Below are 13,592 nucleotides of genomic sequence, written 5' to 3' on the forward strand. Positions count from 1 at the left end.
TCTCTGGATAGGCACTGTGGAGGGGACGTTGGAGTGAGGCAGCCTCTCTTGGCTCTGATTCTGGCTCTGGATCCACTAGAAAGTTCCAGCTGGCAGAACGGGATGTTCACCCCAGCTCAGTTTCTTGCCACGTGTCCTGGCCTGTGAAGCTGTGCCTGTTTCTGGCCTCCGGCTTGTTGGTGCTCCTCAGGCTCTGAGTCACTGATAGTTGGTGCCCACAGCATCCACATCATCTGTGATGTTTCCCTGGTCAGGATAGTGCAGGGCTCACCTGCCAGCACATCCCTGGTGTCTGGTGCCACTTTGCTCTCGGATTACCAGGTTTCTTCAACCTGGCCACCCCACCACCTCAAAGCTGTTGCATTAAGCTATGCTCTTGGGCCTTGTCTCTGACTGTGCTAGGCATCTTTTTCACAGTCAAGACTCATAGTATCTGCCTGGGGCCTGCAATCTGCTGACCTTCATGAAAGTGGCCGATGGTAGCCTGGCTTAGCCCTCAGTGACCTCTGCTCCCTGGCAGAGCCTGCCTATGTAACTGCTCCCCACCCTCAGAGTCCTCTGTACCTCTCTCTTCCTGCATGACTCAGCTGCACCCCCAGCCTCCCCACCTAGCCAGTCTCCAAGCTGACCCAGGGCCTGGGAGTGCTTTGCATGGCAGAGTTTGCCCCGTGGGGACCTTTTGTGCTGCTGTCAGAAGTGGGAAGAGGAATGGGTATGGTCTTGAGGGGAAAGGGAACTGGGAAGGCAACCTTCAGAAAGCAAATCTGCTCAGCCACTCCTGTCAGAAATGCCAAGTGACCTCTTAGGGCTTACCAGGTGACCTGTCTCCCAGTGTGGAGAGCCGCCCCATGCTTTCCTGGAGCCTGACCCTACCCTGTGCATGGGCTGCTGCTCATGTCACCCTCCTCTACTGTTGACTCCCTCATGTCCTGTGGCCCTGGTGGCCTTTATCCTTGTATGTCTTCTCCATTCCTGGGTACCTGGCAAGCAGGGACCTTTTGCTTCCTCCTCAGTTCAGCTCAGGCTTTAGGAATCAAACAGGGAGATAAGATCTCCAAGGGTGCTTGTTGAGTGAAGCACCTAGCAGTGTGATGGGCCAATGCCATTTTGGTTTTCCTTTTACATTAAGACAAGTTTGTGCAGCTCTTACTTAGCAGTGAGCCTCCTTTCTGTGATCCCACAGGCCCATGTACAGATTCTTCTTTTTTTTTTTGTGACAGAGTTTCACTTTGTCGCCCTACCCACTGAGCCACAGGTGCCACTCCCATGCACAGATTCTTTGAGGACTGGCCGGCTTGTGTGTGGAGTGCTCAGCATGCTGTCTAGCACAGGTTTAATGCACTCAGAGATGATACCACAGATTGCATGCTTGTTGGTTTGTTTATCTGCAAGGCCAGAGCTGGGAAGACAGCCAGAAAGGAGACCCCTCATACAGAGCAGAAAGCAGGCCGCAGGGCCCACGCATTTCTAACACATGCACACCTCTTACCTTCCTGTGTGTGGGGGAGCAGTGTGTGCTGCCGTTCAAGGGCAGCTCCAGCTTAGCTGATGTGCACCAATCCATCCCATGGAGAGCCACACAACAGAAAGCCCTTGATAGGAGTCTACCTCTTATTACACGTGTATTGGTAAATGTGTCTTTAAGATACTCTTCACTTGTAGGTGGTCTGTCTCCTGTGCCTGGCTAGAAGTTGTTGAAGTTGGAGCTTATCTCTTTGGTCCCACATTGGAACCCTTGCCTTGAGAGAGACAACTTCATATGGCCCCTTCATTTCACAGAGGGGGAGTCTGGAACCAGGATCCCACTCAGCTGGCCACTCAGTGGTCTGATCCACACTTAACTTGATCCTGAGCTAGTTGTGAGTGATCCCTAGTAGCTGGCCCTCTGCCCTGTGCTGGGGGCTTCCTCTTTGCCTCACGGTGCCCTCCTTCCCTGCTCCTTCCTTCTCATGGCCCTGCCCACTCAGCCCTTGCTCAGCTGCCTGTCTGCTCTGTGAAGTGCTGCTTCCTTTATGCAGGTCCTGGACCTCAGCCCAGCTGGGGTACTGGAGCAGCGCCTTGGCACCAGTGGCTGCTGTGCAGGCCTGCAGCAGTGCACCAGCTGGAGTGTGTAAATGTCTCTTTCCCTTTTGTGTTTCAGTGAGGATGCCATGAGGAAAGCTGGTGTGGCCCACAGTAAATCTAGCAAGGATATGGAGAGCCATGTGTTCCTGAAGGCCAAGACCCGGGTAAGGTCCTGGTGAGAGGAGCCACCCCCACCCCTCCCTTGGCAGAGAAGCCTGTGGAAGAGCGTGATCTAGGCCCCTTGGTGGGAGTGAGGGTGGGGCAGCTGCTCACTGGTTGATGGCAGGCACAGTTGCTCTGTTTGCAGCACTGTAGGTAATTTCTTTTTCTTTTTTTAGAGACAGAGTCTCACTTTATTGCCCTCGGTAGAGTACTGTGGTATCACAGCTCACAGCAACCTCCAACTCCTGGGCTTAGGTGATTCTTTTGCCTCAGCCTTCCGCGTAGCTGGGATTACAGGCACCCGCCACAATGCCTGGCTGTTTTTTTTTGTTGCAGTTTAGCCGGGGCCGGGTTTGAACCCACCACCCTCGGTATATGGGGCCAGTACCCTACTCACTGAGGCATAGGCACCGCCCACTGTAGGTCCTTTCAGTGTCCTTGGTATAAGGAGGTCACTGAGAATGCAGGCCTAGTTACTGGCCTAGGGCTGACTGCAGCACCTTCCATCTGTGGTTGGCCCCCAAGAACCCTGCAGGGAGCTCACTTGGGCCCCAGCTGCCCCTGTGGAAGGGATAGGTGCTGTAAGGACTGGGTCTGTTCAGCCTTAGCCCTCCTGGGGGTCCTCCCCCTGAGGTGAGGGTTCTGTTTGCTTTTGTTACATGAAGAAGGTGATGCTTGTCGAGGCCCCGAGCATCACGGGTGGAATGCAAAAGGATTTCCCACACAGGTCTCTCCTGGTGCCAGGCTCTAGGCACACCAAAGGTTTCATGTGTGTGCTCCCTATGGGGGAGACATTTTAGTAGAAATGAAACAAAATGGTAGAAATGAGTGAAATTTAGTAGAACCGAAAGAAATGTGTTGTTTGTGCATGTATGTATATGTCTGGGAGAGCTCCAGGAGTGCAGGAACTGAGGTGGGGGCAGGGTGGGCTCTGTGTTGTGGATATGTGTTGTAAGCACTTTCTTTTTTATTTTTTTTGAAATTCTATTGTTTGTTTATTTTTTTGTTGTTGCAGTTTGGCCAGGGCTGGGTTTGAACCGCCACCCTTGGTATGTGGGGCCAGCACCCTACTCACTGAGCCACAGGTGCCGCCCAGCACTTTCTTTTCTTTAAGAGCTTTATATAATTCATCCTGTAAGGTGCACGATCCAGTGGTCTTTGGAATATTCAGCATTGTGGGGCCATCACAACAATCTAATTTTAGAATCAGATTTTTTTTTTTTGTAGAGACAGTCTCACTTTACCACCTTCGGTAGAGTGCCATGATGTCACAGGACTCACAGCAACCTCTAGCTCTTGGGCTTCTGTGATTCTCCTGCCTCAGCCTCCCGAGCAGCTGGGATTACAGGCACCTGCCACAACGCCCGGCTATTTTTTGGTTGCAGTTCAGCCGGGGCTGGGTTTGAACCCGCCACCCTCGGCATATGGGGCCGGCGCCCTACTCACTGAGCCACAGGCACCGCCCTACTTCTTTCACTTTGACATTCATCTATGAACCATGTTCTGGCTTGTACCTTATTCCTTTTTTATTCCCAAGTAATATTCCATTTATGGGTAGATATTTTTATTACATTTTATGTACCCATTGATCAGTTGATGGCCATTTGGACTGCTTCTACTTTTTGGCTCTTATGAATAATGCTGAATGGTAAATCATGTACAAGTTTTTATATGGGCTTGTTTTCATTTATCTTGGGTATATACCTAGGGATCGAGTTGTTGGATTATATGGTAACTATATTTAACCTTTTAAGGAACTGCCAGATGGTTTTCCAAAGCAGCTGCAGCATTTTAAATTCCCACCAGCAGCTCATGAGATTATAATTTCTCCCCATTTTCCCCAACACTTGTTACCCTTCTTTTTCTTTCTTTCTTTTTTTTTTTTTTTGAGATAGAGTCTCACTATGTTGCCCTCGGTAGAGTGCCATGGTGTCACAGCTCACAGCAACCTAAAACTCTTGGGCGTAAGTGATTCTCTTGCCTCAGCCTCCTGTGTAGCTGGAACTACAGGCGCCCACCATAATACCCAGCTATTTTTTTGTTGCAGTTGTCATTATTGTTTAGCTGGCCTGGGCTGGCTTCAAACCCGCCAGCCTCTGTATATGTGGCCGGCACCCTAACCACTGAGCTACGGGTGCCACCCTGTTATTGCTTTTTTTTTATCATGGCCATATTACATAAAGTGGTATCTTGTGGTTTGATGTGCATTTGCCTGGTGACTAATGGTATCGAGCATCTTTTCATGTGCTTGTTGGCCATTGGTATATTTTCTTTGGAGAATATCTATTCAGATCTTTTCCCCATTTTTAACTGGGATGTTAGTTTTTGTTGGATAAAGTTCTGTATGTATTTAGATATAGGTTTCTTACTAGAAATACAATTTACAAATATTTTCAGTGATAAGTTTTTTATTATTTTTGTTATTTTGTATTTTCTTACAAATAGGTGAGCTTTGGTAAGGTTTGTTGACCTATCTCAGATTTTGAAATGTAGACCGAGTTGGTTCAGCATTATTTGCTATCTACTACTTCATAATAAGTCACCCCAAAACTTGGTGTCTTAAAATATGAGTTATTATTTTTACTGATTTTGTGTGTTAGGAGTTGGGACAGCTGGGATTGGCCAGCCATACCCCTCTGCCAGTCTCACTTGTGACCTCTCATGGGGGTACATTCAGCTGGCAGCCTAGCCAGGCTGGAAGAGCCATAAAGGCTCTGCCCATGTGGCTGCACATCAGTTAGCAACATGGCCCAGTCTCCCTCATAGCATAGCGGCTGGCTTCTAAGAGGAGAGAGAGGAAACTGGCAGTCCTCAGGGGTCCTAGGACATCTCTTGGATACAGTGAGTCCTAAGGCCAGTGAATATTCAAGGGAGGGTAAGTTGCTTCCACCTTTTGGTATGAACAGTGGCCTGTGGGTACGGGGAGGCCAGTGGGGGTACATGGTGGAGACTGACTACCACTGAAACCCCTCTCAGCAGCTGAGGAGTAAGATTCCATCCCACAGGAGGTGTCTAGCAGCAGAGCAGACCCTCACCATGGCGGTTTACTCTGCCTTGACCTCTAAATTACTGTAACTCACACACTGCACCTTAAAGATTTTAGTCCATTTCATTTGATCAAGCTGGTTCTAGATCCCCAACTCCAAGAGGAACCCTGACTAATTGGAAGGGAAGTGTTGTATTTGTAAGGAGCATGTTGGGCATTTCTTTTTTTTTTTTGAGACAGAGCCTCAAGTTATTGCCCTGGGTAGAGTGCTGTGGCATCACAGCTCACAGCAACCTCCAACTCCTGGGCTTAAGCAATTCTCTTGCTTCAGCCTCCCGAGTAGCTGGGACTACAGGCACCTGCCACAATGCCTGGCTATTTTTTTTTTTGGTTGTAGTTGTCATTGTTTGTCAGGCCTGAGCCGGATTCCAACCCTCCAGCTCTGTGTACGCAGCTGGCGCCTTAGCCGCTTGAGCTACAGAGCCAGTGTGCTGGACATTTCTTTGTCCATTTTATAAGGCCAGACATTTCACTTTGGCTCTGTTATCTGCTGTCCATTGTTTTACTTACAGGTCAGGCTCCACACAGAGACAGATACCAGTTAGCATGGTGAGGTCCTTCCCAGCAGGCGGGCCTGTGGGAGGCTCTCCAGGTCAAGATGGGTACACTTTTTACCTGCCTCTACTGTCTGAGGCCCTATAAAAACAACTAGGGAAGAATTTAAAAGGCAGGACCCCAGGCCGGGTGTGGTGGCTCACACTGGTAATCCTAGCATTTTGGGAGGCCTAGGTGGGTGGATAGCTTGAGCTCACAGGTTTGAGACCAGCCTAAGCAAAAAGCGAGAGAGACCCCTGTCTCTGCTAAAAAGAAATAGAAAAACTGAGGCAAGAGGATCGCTTGAGCCCAAGAGTTGGAGATTGCTGTGAGCTATGATACCACAGCACTCTATCTAGGGCGACAGCTTAAGACTTCGTCTCAAAAAATAAATAAATAAATAAATAAATAAAGGCAGGACCCCAGAGCAGGGAAACAGATGGAGAAGAGATTTCTCTGAGTTTCCAGACCCAGCAGGAGCTAGAGGTTGTGGGTCATGGAGGAGAGGAATGATCTCTCCTTGGAATCGTGCAAGCTTGTGGGTTCAGAGGTGCCCATCTCAAAGAAAACAGGGATGCTAATGGGCACCTCAGGCTGTCTAATATATACTCCAGAGCAAGGAAAGCCTTGAGTGTACTCGTCTAGAGAAAGTCACCAAACTGCCTGGAATGAGTGCCTGCCTCAAATGTGGGCGTTAGCACCCCTAGTTAAAGCCCACTCCCATCCTGTTATTGGCTGCTTCTAAGTCTAACAGCCAGGCCCCATTTGCAAGGCCCCATGTTACACGCTTCACGTGTGCAAACTCATTTAATCCCAAATCAGCTTAGTCACGTGGGTGTAGGATAGACACTCTTTTCAGTCTACTGACAGGAAACTCAGATACATAAATGATAATTTTCATTTATGTGTGGATGCCATTTGCTGGGTTAGAGGTAGAACCCTGATATGAAACCTGGAGCTCTGATGTCAGAGCCCACACTCTTAGCCACATCTCTTACTGACTCCCATCTGTCAAAGCAAAAGACACCCAGACGCACACCTTGATTCCTTAACACTTTGATTCTTACAGATGGGACCTTCTTTGCTGAAAGGAGGCTGAGGGAAACAAAAAGCTGTGCCTAGGTGATAGCGATGATGGCATCTCTAAATGTGCCAACCAACCTCTTAAAGGTTCAGGAAGATTTGGCATCCACTTAATGAGAAGGCAGTTGGGGGTCCTGGCACCTCTGTGTTAGCACCTATAGGAGCAGTGTGGAGAGATTACCATAGCTGGGTATATTTCTGAATATGTACTTACTTGGCATTTAAAAATGTAACCTTATATGTTTTATACTTAACACAGTATTATACAAAGGTACTGGTTTGCAGTTTAGAAATGACTAGCGTAGAACTGAACCCTGTCTGGGGAGCTAAGGTGAAACTCAGGGACTCAGGAGGCCAAGAGCATCAGAACTGGGAAGCCACCTTAAGACTCTTCGGAAAGAAAGGCCTGAGGGTGAACAACCAATAGCTGGAATATGCACAAGGCCTGACCGTGTTTCCCAGGAGAGCAAGGGGGAGGAGGTGGGCAGCATGCATCTGGTTAAAGGGAACCTCATAAGCCCAAGATTGGGCTTTTCTCTAAGTCTGAATATATCTGCTGTGCCTATTAATCAAAGACAGTTACTCACCCTAGCATTTAGGTGTGGGAAGCACTGAGTCTGAGCTGAGAAAGCAGGATGTGTGCATTGAAAGTCGTGAACACGTGAAATGATTAGCACAGTGTTAACTACTCATATCTGCTAGAAAGCCCTGGGTGGCACTGGCTATGGCTGGCTTAGAACAAGGGTCCCACCCCCTCCTCATAGTAGGCAGTGCTCCTCTGCCCTGCCCCATCTGTGTGTGGCTATTAGGATTCATGCGCCACCCTGAAGAGACATACTTGCTCATATGCCTGATTTTAAATTCTAATTGTTGGGTTTTCAATAGCTATCTTACAGATGTATGTGTGTTAAGACCCTGAGAGAAGTACTTTGAAAACACTGTCTAATCCTTGTGATGTTTCCCCAGTTTACTTACGAAGAAGTTCAGGTGCAGGGCAAGTCAGAGGAAGCACGGGGAGTAAGCTTGCTTGCTTTCTGTTGATTTTTTTTTTTTTTTAGATAGCCTTCATCTGTCACCCTGGGTAGGTTGCTGTGGTGTCATAGCTCATAGCAACCTCAAACTCTTAAGCTCTGGTGATCCTCTTATCTCAGCTTCCCAAGTAGCAGGGACTATAGGCGCCCACCATAACACCCGTCTAGTTTTTTTATTTTTAGTAGAGATGGGGTCTTGCTAAAGGTGAACAACCAATAGCTGGAATATATGCATAAGGCCTGACCGTGTTCCCAGGAGAGCAAGGGGGAGGACTAGTCTTGCTCAGGCTAGTCTTGAACTCCTGACCTGAAGCAATGCACCTGCCTTGGCCTCCCAGAATGCTAGGATTACAGGGGTGAGCCACCATGCTCAGCCTGTTGATCTTATTTTTAAATTTAAGTTGGGTAAGGGGTCATTAACCTTTGTTTTCGTATGCATTTTTTGATGTCTAAAATATTTTATAATATATAAAAATAAGAGCTTTCAATACTTGAATCATTATATAATGCTCATCAAAAGTCTCAAGAAAGTAACAATGGCTCTGGAGTGCCTGCTATTGATATATATTTTTAAATATATCAGGGCTACTTTCTTTTTTTTTTTATTTATTTATTTTTTTGTAGAGACAGAGTCTCACTGTACTGCCCTCGGGTAGAGCGCCGTGGCGTCACACGGCTCACAGCAACCTCTAACTCCTGGGCTTACACGATTCTCTTGCCTCAGCCTCCCGAGCAGCTGGGACTAGAGGCGCCCGCCACAATGCCCAGCTATTTTTTTGTTGCAGTTTGGCCGGGGCTGGGTTTGAACCCGCCACCCTCGGCATATGGGGCCGGTGCCCTACTCACTGAGCCACAGGCGCCGCCCTATCAGGGCTACTTTCAAACAGTTTTTTGTAGAAGCTGACAAGCTGATCCTAAGGAAATGTACGGAACCCAGAACAGCCAAAACAATCTTGAAAAAGACCAAAATTGGAAGACTTCTACTTTCTAATTTTAAAACACAAGCTACTGACTATACAAAGCTACAGTCCGTAATCAAGACCGTGTGGCCCTTCATGAGGGTGAGCGTGTAGGTGGGTGCAGTAGAAACAAGAGTCCAGAAAAGCCCTCCTGTTTACTTTCAGTTAAGCTTTTGACATTGCTGCCAAAATAATTCAGTGGAAAATAGTCCTCTTTCAGCAAATGGTACTAGGACAACTGTATAGCCATGTACAAAATATTGAGCTTGGACCTCACCTTCATGCAATATGTAAAAATTAACTCAAAATGGATCAGAAATCTAAATTTAAGGGCTAAAACTATAAAGCTCTTAGAGGAAAATAGAGGTATACATTTTTGTAAGCTTGGATTAGGCGATGATTTCTTAGATGTGACACCAAAAGCATGAGCAACAAAAGAAAACAGATAGCTCGGGAGGCTGAGGCAGGAGAATCGCGGAAGCCCAAGAGCTGGAGGTTGCTGTGAGTCCTGTGACGTCACGGCACTCTACCGAGGGCGGTAAAGTGAGACTCTGTCTCTACAAAAAAAAAAAAAAGAAGAAAGAAAGAAAACAGATAAATTTTACTTTATCAGAATTAAAAACTTTCTTGCATTATAGGACACCATTAAGAGAGTAAAAAACCACAGCTCGCATGAGTCTTGTCCTCTCCTCTTCAGACATCATATCCTTCACCACTCGTTCCACTGCTTTCTCCAGCAATTACCAGTCCCTGGGCTCAGTCTAGGCACCCAGCTACAGTGTTCAGCCCACCAGCAACACAGCCTGTGTCTATGCAGGTGCTGGGGGCTCGGGCTCCCGGATCTCCGTGTCCCACTCCACCAGCTTCCGGGGCAGGTAGGGGTTTGGGGAGATGGCCAGGGATCTGGCAGGAAAAGGGGGCATCCAGACCAAGAAGGAAACCATGCAAGAACTGAATGACCACCTGGCCTCCTACCTGGACAGAGTGAGGAACCTGGAGACCGATAATCTGAGGCTGGAGAGCAAAATCCGGGAACACCTGGAAAAGAAGGGGCCCCAGGTCCTGGGTGCATTACTTCAAGACCATCGAGGACCTGAGGGCTCAGATCTGTGCAAATTCTGAAGACAATGCCGTATCGTTCTGCAGATTGGCTATGCCTGTCTTGCTGCTGATGACTTCAGAGTCAAGTACAAGACAGAGCTGGCCATGAGCCAGTCTGTGGAGAGCAACATCCAGGGGCTCCACAAGTCACACTGGTGACACCAGTGTCACTCGGCTTCAGCTGGAGACAGATCAGATCTCTCAAGGAGGAGCTGCTCTTCCTGAAGAAGAACCACAGGAGGAAGTAAAAGTCCCACAAGCCGAGATTGCCAGCTCTGGGCTGACTGTGGAAGTAGATGCTCCCAAATCCCAGGACCTGAGCAAGATCATGGCAGACATGTGGGCCCAGTATGACAAGCTGGCTCGGAAGAACCAAGAAGAGCTGGCCAAGACCTGGTCCCAGCAGACTGAGGAGAGCACCTCAATGGTCACCTCACAGTCTGCTGAGGTTGGAGCTGCTAAGACAATGCTCACAGAGCTGACGCGTACAGTCCAGTCTTTGGAGATCGAACTGGACTCCAGAAGAAATCAGAAGTCCAGGTTGGAAGACAGCCTGAGGGAGGTGGAGGTCCACTACGCCATGCAGATAGAGCAACTCAGTGGGGTCCTGCTACATTTGGAGTCAGAGCTGACACAGACCCGGGCAGAGGGGCAAGGCCAGACCCAGGAGTATGAGGCGCTGCTGAATATCAAGGTCGAGCAAGAGGCTGAGATCACCACTTACCGCTGCCTGTTGGAAGACGGGGAAGACTTCAATCTTGGTGATGCTCTGGACGGCAGCAACTCCATGCAAACCATCCAAAAGACCACCACCCGCAGGATAGTGGACGGCAAAGTGGTGTCTGAGACCAGTGACACCAACGTTCTGAGACACTGAGGCAGTAGGAGCAGCGTGCCCTTACACCAGTGAAGAGTTCAGAGGTCACCGAGGCAGTAGGAGCAGCGTGCCCTTACACCAGTGAAGAGTTCAGAGGTCACTGGAAAAAAATAGAGTAAAAAGAACTGTGCAACTCAAATAGCCAGCATATATAAGGAACTCCAAGGGAAGTTCAAGGGAACTTCCACCAAGGGAAAAAAAATGCCATTAAAAAAATGGGCAAAGGGGCCGGATGCAGAGACTCATGCCTGTAATCCTAGCACTCTGGGAGGTTAAGGTGAGTGGATTGCTTGAGCCCACAAGTTCAAGACCAGCCTGAACAAAAAGCAAGACCCCCGTCTCTACTAAAAATGGAAAAACCGAGGCAAGAGTATCATTTGAGCCCAAGAGTTGCAGGTTGCTGTGAGCTATGACACCATGGCACTCTACCCAGGGCAACAGCTTGAGACTCTGTCTTAAAGAAAAAAAAAGAAGGGGGGGTGGCACCTGTGGCTCAGTGAGTAGGGCGTTGGCCCCATATACGGAGGCTGGCAGGTTCAAACCCAGCCCTGGCTGAACTGCAACCAAAAAATAGCCGGGCGTTGTGGCCGGCGCCTGTAATCCCAGCTGCTTGGGAGGCTGAGGCAGGAGAATCGCGGAAGCCCAAGAGCTGGAGGAAAAGGGCAAGAGCTCAGTGCCCGTAGCTCAGTGCTTAGGACACCAGCCACATACACCAAAGCTGGAGGGTTCAAACCCAGCCCTGGCCTGCTAAACAACAACAACAAAAAAATAGCCAGGCATTGTGGCAGGCGCCATAACAAAGGCAGTGATAGTTTCTCTGGAGGCTTTAGCAGCAGCATTCAAGGCTGAGGTCACAGCTGTGGTCTGGTTCGGAGGTGGGGGCGCAGAGTCTGCAGAGGCAAGGCTGAGGACAAAGAGTGGACATGAAGATCAAATCCCTGGAAGAGATCTATCTCTTCTCCCTGCCCATAAAGGACTCTGAAATCATTGACTTTGTCCTGGGGGCATTGCTCAAGGATGAGGTTTTGAAAATTTTGCCAGTGTAAAAGTAGACTTGCGCTGGCCAGTGCACCAGGTTCAAGGCGTTGCCATTGGGCACTACAATGGCCATGTCAGTCTGGGAGTTAGGTGATCGCAGGAAGTAGTCACTGCCATCTGAGGGGCTGTCACTCTGGGCAAGCTCTCTACTGTCCCTGTGCAGAGAGGCAACCAAGAGAACAAGATCAGCAAGCCTACACTGCTCCTTGCAAGGTGACAGGCCGCTATGCCTCTGTACTGGCACGTCTCATCCCTGCTTGTAGAGGAAGTGGTATCATCTCAGCGCCCGGGCCTAAGAAGCTGCTGCTGCTGGCTGGCATTGATGACTGTTACGCCCCAGCCAGGGGCTGCACTGCCACCCTGGCCAAGGGCACTTTTGCTGCCATTTCCAAGACCTATAGCTCTCTCATTCCTGACCTCTAGAAAGAGACAGTGTTCACCAAGTCTCCTTACTAGGAATTCACTGACCATCTTGTCAAGACCACACCAGAGTCTCTGTGCAAAGAACCCAGGCTCCAGCTGTGGTTACAACATAGGATTTTGCTGGTGACCTGTAGAAGACTGAAACTGGACCCACATCTTTCACCATTAACTAAGATAGACTCCCACTGGATTAAAATTTAAACTTAAAACATGAAACTATAAAAATACTAGAAGAAAGTGCAGGGAAAACTCTTGAAGAAATCGGCCTAGGTGAATATTTTGAGGAGGACCCCCAGGCAATTGAAGCAGCATCAAAAATACACTACTGGGACCTGATCAAACTAAAAAGCTTCTGCACAGCCAAGAACACAGTTAAGTAAAGCAAGCAGACAGCGCTGAGAATGGGAGAAGGTATTTGCAGGTTATGTCGCCGACAAAGGTTTAATAACCAGAATCCATAGAGAACTCAAACGTGTTAGCAAGAAAAGAACAAGTGATCCCATCTCAGGGTGGGCAAGGGGCTTGAAGAGAAACTTCTCTGAAGAAGACAGGCACACAGCCTACAGACATATGAAAAAATGCTCATCATCCTTAATTATCAGAGAAATGCAGATCAAAACTACTTTGAGATATCATCTAACTCCAATAAGATTAGCCCATATCACAAAAATCCCAAGACCAGAGATGTTGGCGTGGATGTGGAGAAAAGGGAAAACTTCTACACTGCAAATTAATACATTCCTTTTGGAAAGATGTTTGGAGAACACTTAGAGATCTAAAAATACACCTGCCACTCGATCCTACAATTCCTCTAGGAGGTATATACCCAGAAGACCAAAAATCACATTATAACAAAGATATTTGTACCAGGATGTTTATTGCAGCCCAATTCATAATTGCTAAGTCATGGAAAAAGCCCAAGTGCCCCTCGATCCACGAATGGATTAATAAATTGTGGTATATGTACACGGCATATTATGTTTACATGGATGGAGCTGGAACATATTCTTCTTAGTAAAGTATCTCAAGAATGGAAGAAAAAGTATTCAATGTGCTCAGCCCTATGAAACTAATATATAGCTTTCATATGAAAGCTATAACCCAATTATAACCTAAGAATATGAGGAAAAGGGGGGGAGATGGGCAGAGGGAAGGGTAATTGGTGGGACCACACCTACGGTGCTCTTACAAGGGTACTTGTGAAACTTACTAAATGTAGAATATAAATGTCTTAACACAATAACTAAGAAAATGCCAGGAAGGCTGTGTTAACC

At 48.1% G+C, this 13,592-nt stretch overlaps 1 protein-coding gene across 7 annotated transcripts in view; it reads left to right on the forward strand.

Moving 5' to 3' along the window:
• The window catches only part of MED15 (mediator complex subunit 15), an 81,792-nt gene that overhangs the window by 24,514 nt on the left and 43,686 nt on the right, over positions 1-13,592 (forward strand). For 5 of the 7 annotated variants that reach the window (XM_053589189.1, XM_053589191.1, XM_053589193.1 and 2 more), the window contains exon 2: positions 2,141-2,228. The exons of the other annotated variants lie outside the window; for them this stretch is intronic. In XM_053589189.1, coding sequence (XP_053445164.1) covers positions 2,141-2,228 — 88 coding nt within the window. The remainder of the gene's footprint in view (positions 1-2,140; positions 2,229-13,592) is intronic. 7 annotated transcript variants of the gene reach the window in all.

This window comes from Nycticebus coucang, chromosome 4, assembly GCF_027406575.1.
Source record: "Nycticebus coucang isolate mNycCou1 chromosome 4, mNycCou1.pri, whole genome shotgun sequence".
Taxonomy (NCBI): domain Eukaryota; kingdom Metazoa; phylum Chordata; class Mammalia; order Primates; family Lorisidae; genus Nycticebus; species Nycticebus coucang.